General features: G+C 41.0%; 1 protein-coding gene across 1 annotated transcript in view; it reads left to right on the plus strand.

The window, feature by feature from the left end:
- Window positions 1–1,398: 1,398 nt before the first annotated feature.
- SPRED1 (sprouty related EVH1 domain containing 1) overlaps window positions 1,399–25,749 on the plus strand; it is a 93,373-nt gene continuing 69,022 nt past the window's right edge. The window contains exon 1 of the mRNA XM_037502185.2: window positions 1,399–1,669. Within this exon, the coding sequence (XP_037358082.1) occupies window positions 1,638–1,669 (32 nt within the window). The 5' untranslated portion in view covers window positions 1,399–1,637. The remainder of the gene's footprint in view (window positions 1,670–25,749) is intronic.

Raw genomic sequence — 25,749 nt, forward strand, 5'->3', positions numbered from 1 at the left:
TTCCTGCAACACGCCTACCCCGCGCTTCAATGGAAGTCGTTCTCCATTAACAACCGCTGTAAGCTTTCGGAGGTGAATGCACAGCACAGAATACCCCTTGCGCAGCCAAAATCCGAGGTCTTATAACTAGTTCTCTAACACACACACACACACACACATACACACGCACACCCGCTGTGCATGCAGCTTGGGGGCTGCAGCAATGCAACCCGAGGGACAGCAGGCGGAGCTCTCTTTGCACAGTCCCTCCCTCTCACCCCCACCAAGTAAAGATGAACTCATGTTAGTTCCATTCTTTGCTGTGCACAGGAACACACGCGCGCGCACACACACACACGCACGCCCGCGCGCACACACACACATGCACACGCGCGCGCGCAGCAGAACTGAGGAGCTCCCACATCGCATCCCCGTGCACCCTGCCTTCTGGCCTCTGGGTTCAAACCACCCGGAGAGCCCAGAGCGAGTAACGGGAGCAGAGCGCCGCCGCCACGCCCGGCCCGGCAGCTCCCCGCGTAGCGCGAACCCCCCGCCCCCGCGCAACCCCCCCCGCCCCGCGCAGCGTGCCAGGAGTTCGCAGCGCGCGCGCGCACACGAGCCGCGCCGCGTATCCCTCCGCCGCCGCCTCCGTCCCGCTCGGCCGCGCCGCGCGCCGGGAGCAGCGGGAGGGGACTACTTTCCGAAACTTGCTATGCCGCGCGCGCCTCGGCGTCGCAGTGATTCGCCCGCAGGCCGCGGCTCCGAGTCGGCTCGCCCGCCCGCCCGCCCCGCCCGGCCGGCCCGCCCGGCCGCCTCGCCCCGCGCCCGCCCGGGCCCGCCGCGCTGAAGCCGCGCCCGCAGCGGCCGCCAGGGACTACTTCGCCTGCTGCTCGCGGCGCCCCCGGCTTGGGCCGCGGCGGCGGCGGAAGGAGCGGGGGCGTGAGCGCTTCCGCCGCCCCTCGCGGCTCCCCCGGGCGGGCGTGAGCAGCGGCCCCGGCCGGCGCGACCCGCGGCCGCTCTCGTCGCGCCCCCGTCGCCCCGCGCGCGCCCCCCGGCCGCGGCCCCGCGCGCGCCCCTCCCCCTCCCCGAGGCCGCCGGCCGAGCGCGCCCGGAGGAATCCGACGCCGCCAGGCCCGCGCCCGCCGCTCCTCAGGCCGCCCGCGCGCGGCTGGCGGGAGATGGTGGGGCGCGCCCGGGCAGGACCCCGCCGCCGCCGCCGCCCGCAGCCCGGGCTCGGCGCCCCCCCGCAGGCCCCCGCCAAGCGCAGCGCCGCTTCCTCCCCGCCGCATCCCTGAGGGAAGCGCCGCCTCTGCGCCCGCCCGCCCGCCGCCCGCCCGCCCCCGCTCCTGCCCGGCCGGACCCGCCGCCCGCCGCCGCCCGGACCCGCGCCCTCCGTCCGCACCGGCGCGCGGCCCCCGCGGGCGCTGAGGCGGGGAGAGCGGGGTCGCCACGCTGGGGGTGGGCGCCGCCCCCCCCGCGGGGGGGTGGGCGCAGGTCCCGGCTGGGGGGGCCCCGCTCCGAGCGCGGCGGCCACCATGGTGAGGCCCCCGCGCCGCTGCCCCCGCGCCCCCCCGGCCGCCGCCGCCGCCTGCCCCCCGGCGCCGCTGCTCCGCCCGCTGTCGCGCCTCCAACTCCAGAGCCGAGCCCCGTGAGGAAAGATGAGCGAGGACGCGGCGACTGCTGACAACGAGTAAGCGCCTCGGGTTGGGGTCCGCCCTGCCCCCCGCCCCGGGCCCCCCGCGCCCCCCGCGCCCCCCGGGACTCGGGCCCGCGGGCTTGCGGCCCCGGCGGGGTCGGTGCCTCTGGTTCTGGGGTAACGCTGGGTTTCCTTGAGCCCCTGGGCCATTTTGTGTTATTTGATGCGGAGCCCGCTTCCCTCCCCGCTCCCAGCGGCTTTCCTTGGGGTGCGGGTGGTGAGTGTTGGGGTGCATGGCAGGCAGTTGCATATGCTGAGATGTGCTGAGGGGGACGCGGGCAGGCGGGGCGGGCAGCACCCCTCTGCTGGCGACCCCTCGGCGGCCCTGTGCACTTTTGCACGCCAGCAGCACCCCCCGAAGAGCCAGCTGCGTCTCCAGAGCGGCTGGTGTCTCGGGGAGACCCGTGTGTGGGAGCCCCCCGCGCAGCAGACTGCTCCTGGGTCTGAATCCGATGAGTCAGTGACTCTTAATACCGATTAAATCCCCCCCCCACCTTAAACTTATGACCTGTGAGATTTCTGTAAAAAAGGCGGCCAGGAAAACATGTTTTAGGATTTAATAGGACGGAGGACGCCTCGAGTGGGGGGATGGTGTTGCGCTCGGGGTGCCCCTCGGCGGGGATCGCTGCTGTTCCCACGGGAGCGGGGCGGCCGGGCGCGGCTCCCCTCGCTGCCCCGCGGCGCGTCCGCGCGGGCTTCGGGGTGTCGCTGCGCCGAGCCCGCGGGGTCTGCGTGCGCCGCCTCCCCGAGCGCCCGGAGAGGTTAGTGTTTCCTGGCACGGTCCGTGCTCCTGGACGAGGCACTTTTGCCCTTTAAAGATCGCTGAGCCCGAGGCCGCCCGGGGGATCCCGGCCGTGCCGCTTCTGCGGAGACGGGATTCGCCCCGCGCCCGGCGCCGCGCTGCCCCCGCCGCGGGGAGCCCGGGAGTCGGGCCGGGCCTGTGCGTACAGACCGCGCGCGCCTGGCGGCCGCCTCTGCGGGGAGCACCTTGAGGCCGGAGCCGGAGCCGGGGAGCGGGGGCCGCCGGGGCCGTCCCGGAGAGGCCGGCCGCGGGTGCGCGGGGAGCGGCGGCAGCCGGGCCGCCATGTTCTCGCCCTTTTTGTGAATCGCCCTCATTTGCATAGCGCACGCTCCATTCATAAAAAATAATTAAACATCCATCACCTCGGACGTCTTGGGAGGGTTTCCCCAGGAAAAACCCCACGCTTGACCGCCCGTCCTCGCGTGGGTTTTTAAGTTCAGAAAGTCGGGGGACGCGGAGCTAAGGCTCCGGGCAGAGCCGGGCGCGCACACAGCCCCCGTTCCCAGTGTTGACACGGGTCTGTGGGAAATATCGGCTCGGGAGGTGCCGGATCACGTGACCGCCTCCATTCATAAAATACCTGGCCGGCCATTCACAGCGCGCGCTCCTCGACGCCGGGTGCGGGAAGGGCTGCCGGCCGCCCGCGCCTGGCTGCGTTCAGGAGGCAGCTTGGATCCGAAGGTCCAGCTCTGTTTTAGAGGTGGGAAAGGATTCGCGACCGTATTTAAAGCTTGACTATCTCCCCCGTGGCTACAACGAATGCAAAATAAGGGGGAATGTGAACTGGTCCTCGTGTAAAATATATTGTTTCTAAATGGGTTCTCCTTGTGCTACTGAATGAGAGTGCAAGTTTTTGGCAACGTGCTAATCATAATCAGTCTATGGTACATGCAGTTATACTAACATTGAATAAATATTTCCAGTGTTTTAATGCCAATATGTTGATATTTGAAACTCCAGTTTTTACTGAGAGAGTTGCTAGTTTACATTTAATGTACTGAGTATGGGACTGCTGGGCAACGACCTCACCCAGACTTTCAGAATTCTGTTTTCACGAATTTATCTAATTTAACTAATGTTCTTCTTTAAGAACTTTCTTGTGTTGTTGGTAGGACAGGAATAATACTCTATAATATTTTGCTATGAGGTGTTGACTCTTCATGGGGACAAACAAGGTTTTACTTTAAAAGATCTCCTATATTAGAAAGTGATGTGTTCATCTGGAAATCTTAGCATTAACTAAACAAAGAGTGAACTTCTTTGGAGTGTGGCTTTTTTTTGAGGAATTCATACATCTTTAATATATAATCTTTTGAAATGGCAGTTTATTATTTAAACTGTACATATTTTGAAGAAACAAAAGAGATGCATTATGATAGACACACTGAAAGCTTTAGCATAATTTTAAACTGCCCTATGAGGGCCTCCCTGGTGGCGCAAGGGGTTAAGCACCACACTATGAAGCAATCCGCAGCCTCTGCGGTACAAGTTTGATCCCCAGCCAGCCAGGGAGAAACCCACATGGCGCAGCAGACCTCTCCTGTCTTGCCCTCTGCTCCCCTCAGCAGTGTATTTCAGTCAGTCTGCTTGTTCTGCTCCCCATTCTGTCTCTGGTGAGTCCTCTCACCCCCCAAACCTCTGGCCTGTACCCCAGTTCTTATATGCATAAATAAATAAATCTAAAAGAAAAAAGAAATAAACTGCCCTGTGATATGGATTTTATTTGGGCCTTACATTTTTTTCCTTACTTCTTTTCTCTTTTTTTAAAGTCACAATTTAATTGCAGTAGAGACTGTTCTTAATATTTGAATGTTTTTTCATCTCATTTCAACCTTAAAAAAAGTGAAAATTCCAATATCTTGGGAAATTTTAATCTTGTCGAGATAGCTGTTGTGGTAAAATCCTGTAAGACATTTAGAAGCCTCATTTTGAAATCCTCTAGTAACATGTCTTACTATTTGAAATTTGAATTGTGTTGAGAGATAGCTACCTCTCAGAAGCTGATAGTATAAATTTAATTAAGATTTAGTGAAGAATATGTTGTGTATAAGGCTTTGTCTTACGCAGTGCCAATCTTGGCAAAGGTTGGTAGAAGTTTGCTTTTCTTCTTCAAACTTTACTAGGAATTGGAAGTGCATTAAAGGAATCGTTAATTATTTTAGTTGAATTGAAATTTTAAAAAGTCCCCTTCATGCAGAATAATGATTTATTTCAAGTAATATACAAAATTGCCTTTAAAGTGAATAAGTAATAAATATTTGAATTTCTGCCTCAGAAAACAAGTCTAAACATGCCTTTCTTTTCCTTTGGATTTGAATTTATTCATTTAATGGATTTTTACTATGTACCCAGCTTTGTGATAAATGCTTTTACACATGTAGTAGTACATAAGAGTGTTTATGTTTGAAATGTCTGTCCAGCTCTCTTTGAAATTCTTTTTGCCAAATTTGAAGGTGAAAATAAGATCTTTTTTCTATTTTTAAAAAATATATTGGATGGTAAAATAAAATTGATTTTAAATGATGAAAAACACTATGTTGTTTTTGGGCAGCTGGACTTTTTAAAAACTATATTGTAATTGGAAAAAGTGGTCAAACAAAATGCATTTATTCGCAGGTAGTTTAACTCTGAACAACTTCTATGCATGTATAATGTACAAGATAATTGGACTGGAATTGGGAGTGCATTTCTATCCTGGCTGCCACTGATTTATGTGGAGACTGGACAAATGATAGCTGTTCTAGGCTTCAGTTTGGCCCTTTGTAAATCAAGGAATTTGAACTGTCATAGGCCCTCTGCTAATACTCTAGTATCAGTATTATTAGAGAAATAGTAATAGATACAGTGCAGGTTTTTAGATTTGTAACATGCATATTTATTCATTGAATAATTTTATCATATTGTTGGCATATTTAAGCAAATGAAAGACTTCCAGTATAGAGCTGCTGGGTGATGAAATAAGAGCATGAGTTAGTTTTTAGTAACCAAGTTAGGAAATTTGGAAAAAATTGGTACATTCATAATTTTTTAGGACTTTTTTGTCTTATTTTGGGCTTAATAGCCATGTGTTGTTGGATGGAGAAATATGTATTTTGCAGTGCCTTTTTTTTTTTATAAATATGGCCTTATGAATAAACAAGCAAAAGGTTATAGGGTTTATTTCTTTTTTTTTATAGAGGCATGTTTTATTTATTTATTTATTTGTTTGTTTGTTTATACAAGCACTGGGTACAGTCAGAAGCGTGGGAGGGTGAGAGAATTCACCAGAGCCAGAGCGGGGAGCAGAGCAGGCAGAAGGACCGAAGTACACTGCCGAGGGGAGCAGTGGGCGGCAGGAGAGGTCTGCGTGCCATGTGGGACCCTCCTCTGGTGGCCAGGGAGCAGCCGGGGAATGAACTGGCGCCGCAGAGGCCGTGGGGAGCTTTGCAACCCAGCGCTCAACTGCTGTGCCACCAGGGAGGCCCAGGTTATAGGGTTTAAACACCAACTTGCATAGTTTTAAAAAGAGTATCTTGACATTAGAAACCCTCATACTTTATTCATTGGCCAAGAAATGTCAAAAGTACGTTTTTTCATTTGGTCATTCATACCAATCATATTGATCTAACACTAAGGGATGATTGTACATTTAATTGGTTTAAGAAGTTAAAACAGATGATGACCTTTTTCATTTTCAATAGATTTAGTTCATTGTTTATAATTAAAATTTCGTGTCCTACCTGCATCTTGTTTTAGAATTCAGAACCAAAGGCATTACAAATCCCCAAGATTTTTGTGACACTCGGAATGGTTTGAAATGGGCAAAAAAATCTATTGATTATTTTTCTTTAAACATAGTTCATTATTTTTGTTACAACATTACCTCATTAGTAATGGATATTAGACAAAGGTATTAAATTGCTGTAGACATAGGGTTCTTAGAATTCAGAATGTTTTTACTAATCTCTAATTGAAACTTGTTTACATTTATAATGGAAGGAAATGAGGACAAATCATAGCAGCATTAGAGGTAGTAGCTGTGATAACAGTTGTATTAGTTTCCCAGAGCTGCAGTAAGAAAGTAACCAAATTGGATGGCTTTAAACAACAGAAATTTATTGTCTCACAGTTCTGGAGGTTAGAAGTTCAAAATCAAGTTGTTGGTAGGGCCATGCTCACTCTGAAACTAGTGTGAGAATCCTTTCCTCGTTGTAGCTTCTGGTGGTATCTCTGACATTCTTTTATTTGAAGCTGCCTAATTCTGTTCTCTCCCTTCATCATCATGTCTGCACCTGGCCACGTTCTTTTAAGAACACTAGTCATTGGAATAGGAGCCCATCCTCCTCCTCCTATAAGACCTTGTCTTAACTGATGACTTCTGTGAGAACTTTCTGTTTACAAATGAGTTCATGATTCTGAGGTAGTGGGTGTTAGGACTCCAACATAGTTTTTTTGAAAGTTGAAAGTTCAACTCATAACACCAGAGAAATCAGGTTTATCTCCTTATAGTAAAATTGCTGTTAAGTTGTTATAAATATCTTAAAATAGTTCTTCTAGTCATCACTACTTTAAAAATGTTATAGTTATAAACCATTATTGGAGCTGACATTTCCTTTTTTTCTTTTTCTTTTTTTTTTTGGGACCTTAGAAGCATAGGTATTATTACTGTATCAAAATAAAAAATATTTTAATAATTAGTTCAGTAAAATTGATTTTTTTGTAATTCTTTGTATTTTGTTTTACGCCTCTAATATTGTTCTGAGAAGGAGGCTGTAGACTTCATGGACCGCCAAAGAGGTCCATGACACAAAAAGTTAAAGTCTGCTATAGACTGAAGCCCAAAGGACTGAACTCAAAGATAGGTATATAAAATAGGGAGATTAAGAAACATGGGAGCTCCCTGGTGGTGCAAAGGATTACGTCTCAGCACTATGAAGCAGTCGCAGCTACTGCAGCACAAGTTCGATCCCCAGCCAGGGAGCTAACCCTCATGGCACAGCAGTCCTCTCCTGTCTTGCCCGCTGCTCCCCCCAGCAGTGTATTTCAGCCAAACTGCCTCTTTTGCTCCCCACTCTATCTGTGGTGAATCCTCTCACCCCCTGTAACCCTCCACCCCCTGCATCTCTGGCATACAACCCCAACTCTTTTATGCATAAATAAATCAATCTTTAAAGAAAAAAAAAGAAGAAACATGAAGGATAAGATGAACAAATCCAACATAAAGATAACAGTTCCAAAAGAAGAGATAAGGGAGAAGAGGAAATATTCAGAGATAATTGCTGAGAATTTTTAAGAAGTAGCAAGTGTAACCCAATTCAGTGAACTAAAAAAAAAAAAAAGAAAGAAAGGAAGAAAACAAAGCCTCATTCTCAAACTGGGCTTGTCTTGAGATTCTAAGAATGGAGCAACATGAGAAATCAATGTAGTTTGACGATGAAGGGAGAGAAATGATAAAATCAAATGGTAATAATGTTATTCAGTCAATGCCCACAGTGTGCAAGTAACTTCGTAATTTATAGACTTATAATGTAGATGTTCACAAATAGTCATATGTATATTTTTTCTCCTTAGAATTTTAGACTTTAATTTTTTTCTGGTCCAATATGTGACTTGGATTTGATTAACTTCACAGTTTCTTTCAGTTCAAGAGTTCTAGCTTCTAAGCGATTTTCTTTCCGAAACCCACATTTAATATATCATTCCTATTACTCATACATGTAGAATTGGTGGAAGTTACTTTGTATCTGAAGTTGTGGAATTATTTTGGAAGATGTTTTCTTTCTGTTGGAGGGCAAAGAATAAACTTTAGTAAATTCTAAAATAATTGGAATTAAATTTAACTCTAGTCAGTTTTTTAATTTTATTTTTCAATTTTGTTTGTATATCAGGGATTATTGTTTAGATATAGGTTATTATGACTTGGAACATAGAATATGATTTTCCTGGCTGGTAGTATTTAATAATACTGTTGCATATGACTAGACACATGTTGTTTATATAAGGTTAGAAATTACTTATATAGTTACACAGTCCTATAGTAAGAGTACCAAGAATTAAGATGAAATTTAGTGAATTGTGACTTTTCTGAGGCCACTTTTTCAAAGTTATTATGCCTTTTGTCACATCAGAATGTTCTATTAACTTTGGCACAAAGTCACCAGACCTTTTTTTTTTTGGGGGGGCCAAACTTTTAAATGTTTTTTTGTGAATTACATTGCTATTTTGAGGTTGGAATTTTAGGGATCAATACTGGTTTTATATCTTAAATAATATGTCAAATCGTTTTAGGATTTTATTTGCTGAATTATATATATGGATTTCTTACAGTTTTTCAAGATATCATTAACTTTGTCTTCAAGAATTCCAGTTAAGTGACACTTGAGTGCCTACTAGGATACTTGACTTTTCCTTAGTCATAGAGATCCAAAGATAAGTAAAACTGATAACTGCTTTCATTATACAGCAAGGGAACTATCAACAGATGCCACTGGAATGTGATGAGTGCTCTGCTTATGAACTTCAAGACTCAAGGACAAAGTGATGGAACCATGGGTGGATGACAGGGTAGGAGCTGTGTAGAAAGGAAGGCATTATAGAAGAGATGTCATTTAGGAGTCAGCCTTGATAAGGGCAGTGGAAAGGAGAAGGGCATTTAACAAGAGAGGGAGGAGGGAAAAAACCAAAAACAGGAGAAAAAGCAAGTTTAAAGTAAAGCAATAGCTTTCTGGGTACATGTATGGAGGAGTGGTGAGGGGCCAGATTGTAAATAGTCTGTATTTGTGCTATAATATTTATCAAGCTTGGGACAAGCGGTGGTGGTTAGTCCTTAAACATGAGGGCCCACAAGATGTAACAAAAACACCTAGAAATCAGTTTTTCTTGAAAAGTTGAGAAAAATTTGGGCCTCTCCTGGTGGCTCAGGCAGTTGAGCGCCATGCTGTGAAGCTGTCCGTAGCCTCTGCAGCGTCGGTTCAATCCTGGCCGGCCAGCAAGGGTCCCACATGGCACGGCAGACCTCTCCTGTCTCGCCCGCTGCTCCCCTCAGCAGTGTATTTCATCAGACTGCCTGTTTTGCTCCTCGCTCTGTCTCTGGTGCATCCTGTCACCCTCACGCGCATCTGGCCTGTACCTTGGTTCTTGTATAAATAAAATAAGTAAATCTTTTTTTTTTTTTATTTTTTTTTTATAGTTTTTTTTTTTAATAGAGGCATGTTATTTATTTATTTATTTATTTATTTATTATATGATACATGCACTGGGTACAGTCAGAGCGCGGGAGGGTGAGAGAATTCACTGGGGAGCTACACTGCTCATCTGCATGTGGGAAAAATTTCGCAACCCAGCGCTCAACCGCTGCGCCACTGGGGAGGCCCTAAAATAAGTAAATCTTTAAAAAAAAGAAAAGTTGAGAAAAATTTACTAAACTTGTCATTCATAAAAATTAATTTTGAGTGGAATTCCTGTTTTTCAGATAAAGCAGTAAGCATTCAAAGAAAATTTGTTCTTTGAGCTACTCTTCTTCATTTCTCACCATGACTTTTAGGTCATTAGGATAATAATGAAAAGCCTCAGCTTAAATCTTTACCATGTAGTGAGAGGGAATAATTATTTTAAATAAGGGAGTGATAACAAATGTGTAGAAAACTGAACATTGCATCTTATTTTGGGCAGTTGATTGGAGAGGGAAGAAAATGAACTCATTCATAAGGAAGATATAAGATAAAATATAGCTGGAAGTTGTACATACAGAATTGTTGGGGATGAATTTGAATCAGTTCAGATAGTATGATAAAAGGAGTAGGAAGAGTGTAGTATGACCTCAGTATTTTATTATTTTTTTTTAAAGATTTATCCATTTATTTATTTTTATTTATACAAGCACTGGGTATAGTCAGAAGCGCGGGAGGGTGAGAGAATTCGCCAGAGCAGGGAGCAGAGCAGGCAGAGGACCGAAGTACAGTGCTGAGGGGAGCAGCGGGTGGCAGGAGAGGTCTGCGCGCCATGTGGGACCCTCCTCTGGTGGACGGGGAGCAGCTGGGGATCAAACTGGCACTGCAGAGGCTGCGGGCAGCTTCACAACCCAGCGCTCAACCGCTGCGCCACCGGGGAGGCCCCTAAAATATAATTTTTTATTCTTGATGTGTATGCTTTCAAAAATTCATATTTTTCTGTTGTGGGTTATTTATAAATGAAATTCATTCTCCTGTGACTTGTATATTCCTTGAGTTTTTATATAGCGACCAGTACATACTTAAATACTAGCTAATATGTGAATGAGTAACAGTACTGTCTTAAAATAATTTTATGAATTTAGCCTTCATAGTAACCATTTCAAATTACTATCCCCATTTACAAGGAAATTGGAACTTAACACAGTTAAATAACTTGGCAAAGTTAGAATGGCAGGTAAGCCTTCTAACAAAACTTATGCCCTGAAACAATGTTTTTAAAATCTTTTTGATAGTGATAGTAATATATACTGTATTTTACCTTTTCACGCCGCGTGCATGCGTATGTGCATATGCCTTTGCACACACAGACTTCATGAAAAAACTTACCCATACTATGATGATACAGACTGGCTTGAATTCCTTTCTATTCTGTGCTGTTCTATATAAAAATTTAATGCTGGTCAAGACCCTCGTAGTTAAAATTCTCCGCTCTAAACTGCAGTACAGTATATGGGATGTTATTTTTTTAAGGATGTACCTCCTAACTGGGTACTGAGTATTTACATTTATGTTCAGCTTATTTTGTGAAAATAGGAAAGGTATAAGATACTAAAAGGTATAGGACACTCAGGAGAGTGCATTTCAAGGTTCACGTGAGGTATTGCAGTAGAATTCAGATTTGAATTGCCATAGCTAGATAATAGATAAATGTTACATCATTGCTTCTCAGATTTCTATACTGAAGTGCCCTGCAGTGATAAGGGAATACATCCCAAAGCAGCCTTTAAAAAGCATGCTTATTTCAAAATGTAAACAATCTCAAAGATTCATGTATTCTAATCGGTAATATAGTTAGATTTCCAGTGTGAAATGTTTTTAATTGTTTATATTAGGAAAAAAATCTTTTCAACCACCAAATGTTAGTGTATTTATATTCTTAATGACATTATATGTTCCTAGTGCCTGTGGTACTTTGCTAAGAGGACGTGTACTCTGGTGAGAAGTAGTTTTTTCAGTATATCCGGGGTACTGGTCCTAAGACATGGGCACGATTGTGCTGTAATTATATTGGGTGCCATTTTCAAATAAAAGTAGGTACCTAGAGATCTAGCAGATATTAATATTAATTTTTTAACTACAAAAATAATCACATTGTGGAAAACTTGGGCATGAGGGGAAATTACCCATAGAGAAAATTTTCTTTTGTGCACTTGTCTGTATTAAAAATATTATACAGGGCAACAAGAGAAGTGGTCTTCATTTTTTTTTTCTGGGAAATTTCAGGTAGATTGTACAATATATAGTCAGTGGTTATATCATAAAAATTACTATTATGTTATTGACAGGAAATCTGCAAAACTGTATAGAAAAGGAAACTGTCAGATTTTACTCTCAGCTTTACCACTTACATATGTGACTTCGAACAAATCCTTTTGTGTCTGAGCATCTATGCTAATGAAGACAATTTTTTCCCATTCCAAAGTTATAATTTTGTGTAAATATATTCATTTATATAGACTCTAGATTAACTTCTGTGGGGAAAGGAGGTAATTCTAGAGGATTGCAATTGAAAAGCGCCTATACAAAAGAGGGCAGACAGAAAAGGTTTAGTAAAACCTTAGGGAGAGAGGAAAAGAAGCTGAGGCAAATGAACTGAAGCTTCGAAATTAAAATGTCTCGGCCTCTTGAGAGCTAACTGAGTGCTGCATAAGGAGTGTGACCTTAGTTAAGGATTAGATAACCGATGCATTTGGGAGTTACTTGAAAATATCCACGTAGTTAGAATCATTCATGAAGAGTTCCCTGCTATATCAGATGCACTGGGAAATGTCCTTTGAATCATGGAGCAAAACATTCACAAGGATGCTGAGAGGTAGGGCCCTTACGGAGATTCTAACATCTTATGAATGATCAGGGAATGGTCATGAGAATTCATGGTACAAGAATTCATGGTACATCTTTAAACAGTCCATTTTATTGATGTTGTGTTCCTTATTTGAGCATGCTTACTGCTTTATTAATGAAGGTAAGGTTAGTACAGTTTTTAGACACTCAAATGTTAAACATATTTTATACACAGGAAGTCTTTTTGCCGTTGTGTGTTCAGATACGATGTTGATCTTTTAACCTCATTTTATTTAAAATTTTTACAGTCCATTCCACAATCACAAAAACACTGTCTTAATTTGGGGGAGAGTAATTTCCACCTGCTTTAATACATCTCCATCCAGTCTTTGAGATTATTAAACTATAAAGGAGTTGCAGAAAATACATACATTTTTTACTACTAGCTTTTATCTCTGACTCTCATTTCTCTCTGAAAGTTTTTATTACTTTACTGAAAGGTACTTTTTTTCCCCTGATAAAATTTTCATTATTTTCTTTCTTTTTTTTTTTTAAAGATTTATTTATTTATACAAGCACTGGGTATAGTCAGAAGTGCGGGAGGGTGAGAGAATTCACCAGAGCCAGAGCGGGGAGCAGAGCAGGCAGAAGGACTGAGGTACACTGCTGAGGGGAGCAGCGGTCGGCTGGAGAGGTCTGCGTGCCATGTGGGACCCTCTCCCGGCGGCTGGGGATGGAACCGACACAGAGGCTGTGGGCAGCCTCGCAACCCAGTGCTCAACCTCTGCGCCACCGGGGAGGCCCAAATTTTTGTTATTTTCATTTGCTTCCACTTGGGCCTTATCAGAATTCTTTGCGAATCTAAAGCATTTAGTCTAGTAGAACTTTCTATGATAATAAAAATTTTCTATTTGTGCTATCCAGTATGGTAGCTACCATCTGACTCTTTGGCTGTTGAGTACGATGAATGTGACTTCAGCAAGTAATGAACTAATTTTAAAATTTTATGTAATTTATTTTTTTTAAAGATTTATTTTTATTTTTATACAACAACCGGGGTACAGATGTGCGGGAGGGTGAGAGGATTCACCCGAGACAGAGTGGAGAACAGAACAGGCAGACTGACTGAAATACACTGCTGAGGGGAGCAGTGGGAGAGACAGGAGAGGTCTGCTGCGCTGCGCCATGTGGGTTGCTGGGGATCAAACTCTCGCTGCAGAGGCTGAGGATTGCGTCATAGCGCAGTGCCTAATCTCTTGCGCCACCAGGGAGGCCCTCTTTTGAATTTTAAAGTGTGGTTTTTTTGGTGTATTTTTTAATTTTTAAATAAGGGAAGAGTTGTCAACCTCAGTCATGGCTAGAGAAGTCAGTGCTGTTTTTTTTTTTTTAAATAATAAATTTTATTTTTATATTCCCCATACAATTGCAACACCCCCCATTCTGACCCCAGTCCCTCCCCTCCCGCCTGCTGTTTGGTTTTTATTGTATTAGATTTTATGGTAACCATCTGCTTATGGCTTGTGATCATTTTGTTTTAGCTGGCTGTAGTGATTAAAACCTTTCCTTGTAGTAACATTTTCAGATCATATTCATGGTATATAAAAAACGCAAAAATCTAATGAAAATAGTGAATATTAAAACAAATTTGTGATATACCTGACTAGAAGAAGGATAGTTGAATCGGTAGGAAAACAGGAGTCGTGTTGTGCCACTAGTTTGCTGAGGCCGTGTCTCCTTTTTGAGGAGTGATTTCTGCTTTGGGGAATAGGAAAGAGGTTGGTTACCAGTAAGATGAGATTCTAATTTTTAAATGAGTTTCACTTGGTACAAAATTCTGATGGGTTGTGCCATTTTGGATAGTGGCTAAAAAATATTCAGTATTTTGCTATGTATTAAGCATGAATTATCACATAGAAAAGCAGATTATTTTTAACCCTCAGTGCTTTCTTAAAAAACTTCCACAGAATTAGACTAATCATTATCTTGGTTTATACAGTCATCCCTGATTTATCTATTGACCTCAGTAGACTACTAATTTAATTTAATTTTATTGACAAATTCTCACTCAGTACACCAGGAGTCAGGACTTTAATGATCACTAATGTCTTTCTAATATGTTACTTTGTCAACTCATAGAACTTAATCTTTTTTTTTAAACTCAGTAATACATTACTAAGTTGTATCCATTTTTGGGTATAGTTTTAAAATTCACTTACACTTCCATATATTACGTTTCCAGTTTACATATTCTAAGGATATTTGAGTTGTTTCCAGTTATCTGCTATCTTTGACATTACTGCTATGAACATTTTTGTATTATGCTTCCAATACATGAGTCCACAGTTAAAAAGTAAAATAATTGGATTGTAAGATGGGTTGTAAATTTTTAAGTTTGTGAAAAATGCCAAATTGTGTTCCAGAATAGTTTGTTTGCACACCTACTAGCCATGTAAGAAAATGGATGTAAAAGTGTACCTTACTGTGTTGATTTGCATTTTATATAATAGGTAATGGTTTTTGCTAAAGAAAAGATTTTGATTGCTTGCTATGTACTCAATGAGGATATTGAGGCATGATGAAGCTAAGCTGTAAATGATAAATTTGAGTTTCAAACTTGGTTAGGTCTTACTATAGATTCCAGTCTCTTAAGTGGTGTATATGTCAGATTTATTTATTTATGCATACAAGAGCTGAGGTACAGGCCAGTGGTGTGGGGGGTGAGAGGGTTCATCAGAGACTGAGTGGGGAACAGAACAGTCAGACTGAGTGAAATACACTGCTGAGGGGAGCAGCAGGCTAGACAGGAGAGGTCTACAGCGCCATGTGGGTAGCTCCCTGGCTGGCTGGGCATGGAACTCGTGCTGCAGAGGCTGCAGACAGCTTCCTTAAGACAGCTTAAGAGGTTCCTCCTTAACCCCTTGCAAGGGAGACCCTTAAGTGATATATTTTACTGTTTTTTTTAGGTAATTCACATTTTATGCATTCATATTCTCTTTCCCTTTTCATCCACTCCCATCAGTCTCTTGACTTTTGTATGTTTGTGAATGGTGACTGTTGGTAGGTCTATCCTTATGTTAATTGTGTCTTAAGCATTGTCTATTGTGTAGTCTTCCTTAAAGAGCAACTTACAAAACCTTAGTTCCTCATTCATTGCTAGAGTAAACATGGCTCAGATGATTTCTAGCACTATGCCTCTCAGATTTTGGAATTTGACTTAATCGCTATACAGTTCATTCCAGAATAGACATACTTGTCTTTTCTAGTATTAAAATACGAAAAAATTTAGAATACTTTGTTTCATTGAATAATTCTATTTGAAGTAATATTTTTTCAGTAGACTATTTTTGCTATATTAGATACAATAATTGGGATAGACTTGGATTGTATACTGATTGCCACATAAGCTTTTTGTACCTATATCTCTTGAATTGAATGAAAATTTTAAACATTTCTAGGTATCTTTGAGGTAGTACTTTATCATCTCTGTATGCTCATCATCTAGCAGTATGCTCCATGTCGTTTTTCATCTTTTCGGAATTGAGTTTTTATTTTATTTTTTTAAAGATTTATTTATTTATTTTATTTGTTTGTTTGTTTGTTTATTTATTTATACAAGCACTGGGTACAGTCAGAAGCGCGGGAGGGTGAGAGAATTCACCAGAGCCAGAGCGGGGAGCAGAGCAGGCAGAAGGACTGAAGCACACTGCTGAGGGGAGCAGCGGGTGGCAGGAGAGGTCTGCACGCTCCATGTGGGACCCTCCTCCGGCACTGGGGAGCAGCCAGGGATGGAACCGGCATTGCAGAGGCTGTGGGCAGCTTCGCAACCCAGTGCTCAACTGCTGCGCCACCGGGGAGGCCCTAGGAATTGAGTTTTTAAAGATAAAATCTTGGGGCCTCCCTGGTGGTCCAAAGGGTTAAGACGCAATCTATGAGGCTATCTGCAGCACGAGTTCAATCCTGGCCAGGGAGCTACCCACATGGCGCAGCATACCTTTCCTGACTTGCGTGCTGCTCCCCTTGGCAGTGTATTTCAGTAGATCTGCCTGTTCTGTTCCCCACTCTGTCTCTGGCGAATCCTCTCAACCCTCACACCTCTGGCCTGTACCCCAGTTCTTACATGCATAAATAAATCTTTAAAAAAAAGATAAAATCTTTAAAAATTTTATTTTTAAGTGATAGCTGAGAATTTATTTTCCTGGTAATTGTTGAATGACAAAGTCCTAGGCCCAGTAATAAATATTTAACTACCCATATGTCATGCCACAGTAGGGGAATATCTAAATCTCTGGTGTTAAAGTGTCTAGTCTTGTAAAAAGATTGTTCAGCCCTGTGTCAGCAAGAAAAATTGTTTTAATTCACACTCATTATATGTATGCTGCTTATTTTAGTGCTAGTTAGATGTTTCAGTGCAGTGGTCCAAAAGGATCATTCACACATGTGTTTTGGAATATGCTATGAACATTTTTGTTGCAGCATTTCTTATTAGTCAAATTTGTTCTATCTCCTGGGTTTTACCTTGCTCTTACGTTTGGCGCAGTGATTGCTGATGTCAAATGAAATAGCTATAACATTCATCCAGAATTACTACATGCCAGAGAAAAGATGGATGAGAACTAGCATTTTTGAGGTTTACTGTGTTCCAGGTCTTTGGGAATGTAGATGGTAAGCTTTGGAAATGTAGAGGATTAAAATCTGGATCTTTGCCCTCAAGAAGTTCTGAATCTAATAGATACAAATGATTGGTTCCTTGGTAATGAAGGATTTGGAAATACTGATTTCCTGCTAGGGGAAAGTACATTCTTTCCAGAAGAATAAGAAAAGCTGTTGAAAGTTAAAATTACTTCACTTTGAAGATGCATCTTTATATATTATTTAAGTTTTTATATATAGTTCAGTAGTTCTGCAATTTGACAAAGTGGCTAGTTTTAACTATCTGTGATTCCCTTTGAAGTTTGTATGGCAGATTGATGGTGTAAGAAAGGTTGCAGTGTCCTAATTTAAAGCTAAGAAACAAATGAATTTTTATCAATTTATAGCATGAGGCTTTATGTATTGTAAATAAAGTTTTGCAGATGAATGCTTTATTACTAATAGGATGTGTATGACAAATCTTTTCTTTAAAAATCATCTTTCACGAGCAAGAACTTTGAAATGAGTAATTTGTAACTAATTAGATGTGTCATTCTAAGTCATATAAGTGGTTCAAGCAGCCTAGATTTCTGAAAGACTAAAATGGTGAAGAACATGGTTGTGGTTCCAGAGTCCTCAAATAACTTTGATTAAAAACCTACTAAATTGGGCCTCCCCGGTGGCGCAGTGGTTGAGCACTGGGTTGCGAAGCTGCCTGCGGCCTCTGCGGCGCTGGTTCGATCCCCGGCTGCTCCCCAGCCACCGGAGGAGGGTCCCACATGGCGCGCAGACCTCTCCTGTCGCCCGCTGCTCCCCTCAGCAGTGTACTTCGGTCCCTCTACCTGCTCTGCTCCCCGCTCTGGCTCTGGTGAATTCTCTCACCCTCCCACACTTCTGACTGTACCCAGTGCATGTGTAAACAAAACAAACAAACAAATAAAACATGCCTCTATTAAAAAAAACCTACTAAATTACAATATTTATCCCATTCCTTTTACTTATTTGTATGAAGAAATGGAGATTTCATGGGCAAGAGGACAAAGTCGAAGCCGTGAAGGGATTCTGTAAACGTCTTGGTCTGTCATTGCCTTTTACCAGCCTCGATAATCTTGAGAATGTTTTTGCCTTTTTATACTAGGATTATATTATTAATTGCTTATTTTAGTGCTAGTTACATGTTTCAGTGCAGTGGTCCAAAAGGATCATTCACACATTTGATCATGATTCAAAGGTACTCACAGTGACTGGTGAAGTAGGTTTAAGTTAGTCCTCATATTGCTGTGTTCCTTCAAAAAATGTTTATGCATGTATATATATACACACGCATATTCATCCTCACTTTGAAATATTTTCCTGCATTTGAAACCATGCAGGAAAAATACACAAAATCCATACATTCCTCAGCTACCTTCCCAAAATGTTAACATTTTACATAGAAAATGAGGAAATTAACATTGATATTATAATGTCTACTGACCTATTCAAGTTTGATTAGTTGTTCCACCAATGCACTCTTTCTAGTTCAAGAGATAATCCAGCACCTTTTACATTAAATATTCATTCCACCTTGATTTCCTTTAATCGGGGACAATTCTTTTAGTCTTTCTTTCTTAACTTTGAAATGTTTGAAGCGTAGAGGCCAAGTATTTGGTACTGTTCCTCAGTTTGGGTTTGTCTGATGCTTGCTCATGATTAAATTCACGTCAAACATTTTTGGCAACAAAACTGTAGCGTTAATGGTATCCTTGTGCTTCAAAATCAGGAGGTGTCCCTGATGTTGATACATTCCATGCTGATAATGTGAACTCTGATCACTTTGTTAGGATGATGTTGGCCAAACTTTAATTGCTCAATATTCTTTGCAATTAGCATGTTCTAGGGAGATACTTTGAGACTTTTATAAATACAACTATTTCCTATCATACACTTGCCCACTATTGTTAATCATCTGCTGATGATTTTTGCCTGTAACAATTATTGTGATGTTTGCCAAGTATTGATTTTCTATTTACATGATCCCTTCCACTTTTATTAAATGGAATTTTGTAAACAAGTTTTTTCTCCCCACTTTTTTTTTTTCGCTATTTCTATTATATAGGTTATAATCCATATTATTATTGCTGTTATTATCTTCATACTTTGTTGTCCATGTTTGGCCATTGAAAGACCCATCAAGGTGGCTTCTTTGCCCATATGACATGTTCATTATTTTTTTGAGCACTTCCCCAGACTCTGACCTCCCTTTCATTTTCTTGACAGTGTCTTTTGACACTGAATAAAGAGATTGATTTTACTAATATCTAGTTTATCAATTCTTTCATGATTCATGCCATTGGTGTTGAATTTAAAAAGTGGTCTATAGATGAAATTGGAATGGTTGAAATCTTGACAATATTGAAAATTCCTGTTCATGAACACAGAATGTTATTCCATTTATTTAGTTCTTTCATTTCTTTCATCAGAGATTTATAGTTTTCCTCATATAGATCCTGTACATTATTTCTTAGATTCTAAGTATTTCACTTTTTGTGTGCAAATATAATTGATTCTATGTTTTTATTTTTTTTTAATTTTTTAAAAAATTAAAAAAAAAAAAGATTTATTTATTTATTTGTACAAGCACTGGGTACAGTCAGAAGTGCAGGAGGGTGAGAGGATTCACCAGAGCCAGAGCGGGGAACAGAACACGCAGACTGATGAAGTACACTGCTGAGGGGAGCAGTGGGCAAGGCAGGAGAGGTCTGTCGTGCCATGTGGTATCCTCGCTGGAGGCCGAGAATAGAACCTGCGCTGCAGAGGCTGTGGGCAGCTTTGCAGCCCAGCTCTCAACTGCTGCGCCACCAGGGGAGGCCCGATTCTATGTTTTTAATTTCAAATTATATGTGTTCATTTATAGTAGTTAGCAAAGTGATTGAATTTTGTATATTAACCCTGTATCCTGTAACCACTCTATAATTACTTATTACTTCCAGGAATTTTTACTTTTTTTTTTTCCTTTCAGATTTTTTACATAAAATATGTCATCTATGATAGTTTTATTTTTCCTTTACAATTTGTGTATCTGTTTTCTCCTTATTGAACTAGCAAGAAATTCCAATATAATGTTGGAAGATATGTTTACATCTTACTTCCTTTTCTTCTCTTACTGCATTGGTTAGGACTTCTGATAGTTATTACAAAGAAATGGTAACAGGGAGCTTCCTTGCCATGTTCCTGAGCTTAATGGGAAAACATCTAGATTCTTGTTGTCATTTATGCTGTTGGCTGTAGAAATTTTGTAGATTATTATTATTTTTTTTTTTTTAGATTTTTATTTATACAAGCACTGGGTACAGTCAGAACCGTGGGAGGGTGAGAGAATTCAACAGAGCCAGAGCGGGGAACAGAACAGGCCGACTGATGAAATACACTGCTGAGGGGAGCAGAGGTCCAGGCAGGAGAGGTCTGCTGTGCCATGTGGGACCCTCACCAGCTGGCCCGGATCAAGCCGGCACTGCAGAGGCTGCAGATAGCTTCACAGCACGGCGCTCAACTGCCAGTGCCAGCAGGGGAGGCCCTATTCCCCTCTCTTAATAGATCTGAAAGATATTGTGGAGAAGTGGCATCATTTTTCCTTAAATGTTTAGTAAAATTCACCACTGAACTCTTCTGGGATCTAGTACTTTTTATTTTGGAAGCTTATTGACTATTCATTTAATTTTCAAAAATATGATGAAAATTTAAAAAATTAAAAAAAATAAAGAATATGTAGACCTTTCAGATTGTCTGTTTTGTGTGTGTGTTGTGTGTGTGAGTTTTGACAGATTGAATCTTTGTTTTCATGTAGGTCATCAAATTTGTATAAATTTGTGTAAATTTGTCATAAAGTTGTTAATAATATTCCTTATTATCCTCTAATGTAACTGAACTCTGTAGTGATGTCTTTTTCATTGCTCATATTAGTAGTGTGTGTCCTTTTTTCTCTGACTAGAGACTTAATTTTATCAAACTTTTCAAAGAACCAACTTTTGGTGTCATTGATTTTTTCTTTCCTTTAATACATTTTTGTGTTCAATTTCATGTATTCTGCTTCAATTTTTGTTATTTCGTATGCTTTGTTTGAATTTAATTTGCTCTTTTTCTACTTTCTCAGGGGTTAGCTTAAATGATTGGTTTTAAATGTTTTTTCATTTCTAATGTATGCATTTAGTGCTATACATTTTCATCTAAGCACTGCTTTTGTTGCCCTCGTTTTGACAAGTTGTGTTTTCATTTTCGTTTTATTTAATTATTTAATTGGGATTTCTTTGGCCTGTGTGCAGTTGACCCTTGCGTAACATGGGTTTTAACTCTGTGGGTTCACTTATATCCTGATTTTCCCATTTCTTCCTCATCCTATTCTAGGGTCTGCTCAACTTGTTAAGGATTACATCTGACTTCTCAGAATTCATGCAAGGAAGAGTGGAGTTAAAATAAAGTGTTAAAGGTGACAGTAATGAAGACATTTATGATGATTTACTTATGGTTTTAATAACATTTAATTTTTCTCTAGCTTACTTTATTGTAATAATAGTATATAATACCGTATAACATACCAAATATGTATTGATCAACAGTTTATGTTATTGGTAAAGCTTCTGGTGAACAGCAGATTATTAATAGTTTTTTTGGGTGTCAAAAGCTACTTGTAGATGACTAGAATCCTCACATTGTTTAAGAGTCTTGTATTTCATACACACACACTCAGGCGTACCTAATGTATTGTTATTATTTTGAACAAACTATTTTTGGTTATATCAATTAATAAGAAAAACAAAGTTATTCTTTCACCATCACTCACTCCATCTTTAAAGCTCTTCCCTTTTTTATGTAGATTCAAATTCGTGAATTGTATTTTCCTTTTCTCACAGGACAACTTTTAATATGTCTTCTAACATAGGTCTACTGGCAATAAATTTCCTCAATTTTTATTTGCCTGAGAAAGTCCTTAATGTCCTTCACTTTTGAGGGATAACTTCCAGGGTACAGAATTCTAGGTCAGTGATTTTTTTTTTTTTAACACTTTATTTTAACTCCACTCTTCCTTGCATGAATTCTGAGAAGTCAGATGTAATCCTTAACTTTCTTACTCTATAAGGTATTTTTTCCCTTTCCTTTCTTTCACAGATTTTTCTTTATCTTGATTTTCTGTAGTTTGAAAATGTTGTATCTAGGTTTAGTTTTTTTGCATTTATCCGGTTTGGTATTCTTTGGACTGCCTGGAAGTGTGGTTGGTATCTGACATGAATTTGGGTAAATTTCGTCATTATTGTTTCAGGTATTTCTTGTGTTCTCTCCTTTCTCTTGTTTTTCTCTTGCACATTTACACCTTTTGTATTTGTTCCACAGATGTTAGATATTCTGCTTTGGTTTTTTCAATCTTTTTTTTTCTCTATGGCTTTTAGTTTGGGAGATTTTTATTGAGATATCCCCAGGCTCAGGGATTCTTTCCTTGGCTGTGTGCAGTTTATTACTGGGGCCATTAAAGACATTCATTTCTGTTCAGTGTTTTTGTTCTAAGATTTCCTTTTTCTTTTTTTTTGGCATTTTCACCTTTTCTTAAGGCAAATTTGTGAAATATTGTAATACAACCAAGTGTCTTAGTTTACAACACTTTTCACTTGAAACACAACAAAAATTGTGGTGTCTGCAAAGTCACCTCAGTAGTAAAAAGAGCAATGGAAGATTTTTTTTTAAAAAAAACATTTACTTTTTTTTTTTTTAATTTTCATTTATTTATTTATTTATACAAGCACTGGGTACAGTCGGAAGCGCGGGAGGGTGAGAGAATTCACCAGAGCCAGAGTGGGGAGCAGAGCAGGCAGAAGGACCGAAGCACACTGCTGAGGGGAGCAGCGGGCGGCAGGAGAGGTCTGCGCGCCATGTGGGACCCTCCTCTGGTGGCCGGGGAGCAGCCGGGAAACGAACCGGCGCTGCAGAGGCTGCGGGCAGCTTCGCAACCCAGCGCTCAACCGCTGCGCCACCGGGGAGGCCCCTGAAAGTCCTTGTTTATTTGCCTGTGTTTTCTAGGTAACCAAATATAATCTTCTCTAAAAGATAATTTTTAAATCAATATTTATATTTCATTTCTCTTCCCTTCCCTTTACTAAATTTACTGTGCTTTTTAACCTTCCCTGTCGTTTCATATCTAGCTATAATAAAAATGTCTCAGGTGTTTCACTTGGAAATATTGTGGAATTATTGAGTTTTCAATAGCCTTTAGCAAGTTACTTTTTAAATGTTTCCCAAGAATATTACTATGAATTAATGTTGAATTTTTCAAAAATTTTTAAACATTGTTCAAGGTAGTAAGACTTTCTGATACAGTGTGTCTTGAATGCCACTTTATTTCCCTATTCAGCATTTGAATCTTGGGGTGCAAACTTTAAAAAGACTGTTCTGCTTTATTAAATTTATCAAATTTGTGATCTGCTTTCTCTATTCTTCGTATTTTTGTTCTTAAAAATACATGTGATGTTGTTACTTATTGTCTAAAATTATATTTAATGATGCTATTTAATGATAATGAACTTCTCAAAGGGGTGGCCTTTGCATTAAGTGGTCTTTTATCATGAAAATTATCCTTCCCCTTCCTTCACCTTTCCCCTTTTCTGGAATTTACTTCTGAGTATTCTTATTCTCGCTTGGGATCCAGAATACACCAGGCCCCTGGAAAGACTTAAATCACCCTGAGATCTGAGGTGGATTTCTCTGAATGACACAATTGAAAACAACTCCTTAACATCTGATTTTTAATTGGATTATTAGAAAATACTTGCTTGTACCTCTAGGTTATGGAAGTTGCTTCTGGGGTCTCTTATATTTGCTTACCCCAAGTCAAAATAACCTTATTACAAGGTTATGGGATAAAGACTAGGGGAAGAAAGCTCAGAGAAGGAAGGTAGAGGAGGCTGGGGAACATGAAATTCCCCACTTTAATCTTACTTAGGTCTAAAATTTCATAAAATGCTTTGTTTTCTTAGCATATCATAGATACGGCATGTTGATGAATGGAGAATAAGATTAGGAGTTGATGTGCTTTTTTACTCCTTTATTCAATTGCATATATATTGATCACAGTATACTTCAGGTAACATTTTGTTTGATAATATAGTGAATGTGGAAACAAGACCACTGCTCACATGAAACATAAATTTTGTTGGTAGGAGATAGGAAATAAAATGTAAAGAAGATAATTTCAGATAGTTATAAGCATTACGAGGGAAATAAAACCAGAAAAGAAATAGTGTAATAGAACAGGGTGGAAGGAAGCTGAATGTTGGAGCTATTTTAGTATATCTGTTTTTGAAGAGGATTCCTGTTAGCTGATACTTAAGAATCAGTAGCCAGCACAGACTATCCAGATAAAGGAAACAGCAAGTGTTGAGGTCATGGGGTGGAAGAGAACTGCTGAAGGAGTGGAAAATAATGCCTATTGTGGTTGGAAGAATGAGTGATTTAGCGAAGGAGTAAATGAATTAGGAGAGGTTGTCAGAGAGGTTCCCTGCCCGCCTCAAGAAGGGCGGAGCTGTGAGCAAGGAGGAGCTTAAAAGGAGAGGACACTGAGAGAAGAAAAGGAGAAGACCTGGAAGAGGCACATGGAGCAGAGAGACCTGTGAAGAAGCTGCATTTGCTTCTAGGCCTTGGACTTGTGCTAGGTTGGGGGGGGGGCATGGAAGGAGACACTTGAAAGAGACAGAGACATGAGAGATCCATGGGGAGGCTGACAATGGGAGCCTTTATCTTGATTTTGCTCTTTTTCTTCCAGACTTGCCCAACTCCTTCTGCCCTTTTCTATAGTTCCTTGGCAGAAGGTGCCTTAGACTTGTGACAGTCTTGCAGGCTGGGCCAGTCATTTGGCTGGGCATTTACCCATGAGGGCATGGGTAGCTTTTGGTGTTTAATTGAAAACTGTTTTGACTATATTCTTTCTCTTTTCTCTGTTGTACACTAATTATATTAAAGTTCTTTTCTGTTGAAGGTCTTATGCACTAAAGTATGTTTTGTCTTGATACAGCAGATGGCAGGACCCATTTAGAGCAGGCAGGTTCGGGGGTTCCAGGGTACTCCTAATTCTGCTTGCTGTCTTGCAGTTTATAAAGGAGCTGTTAAAAAATTTAGATTGTCAAGCTATCTCAAATTGGTATTTTACTTTGGCTGTTGTGTTCTTTTGTTAGTGACTGTTTTGGAATTTAATTTTTAAGATTATCTAAACCCATAGCTAGAATAACTTGCTATGCTGACTGCATATTCTGAATAGAATTTTACAGTGACAGATTTTCAGTTAACTTGTTCAAAATTAAGATCAGTTTTATAGTTTACTAATTATCTAGATAAGCAGTTATTCCTAAATATAGCTACACATCAGAACAACATAAAAAAATTAAAACACAGGTTCCTAAAACCTAGCCTTTAGGAATCAGGGAGTAGACCTTGGGAATTTGTATTTTTTTCAAAAATTCTCCAGATAATATTCATAGAGCCAATTGCAGACCTGAGTTAATGAAGCTCTGAACCAGTGGGATTTTTATCTATGTAGTATATGTTTGGCCATGATTCTTAGTGATTTGTTTGGTAATTATTGAATGAATTTGTTGAGGGACTTTTTAAGTTTCATATTTCATGTCAAG

This window comes from Talpa occidentalis, unplaced genomic scaffold (assembly GCF_014898055.3).
Source record: "Talpa occidentalis isolate TD23 unplaced genomic scaffold, MPIMG_talOcc4v2.1 talOcc4.11, whole genome shotgun sequence".
NCBI classification, from domain to species: domain Eukaryota; kingdom Metazoa; phylum Chordata; class Mammalia; order Eulipotyphla; family Talpidae; genus Talpa; species Talpa occidentalis.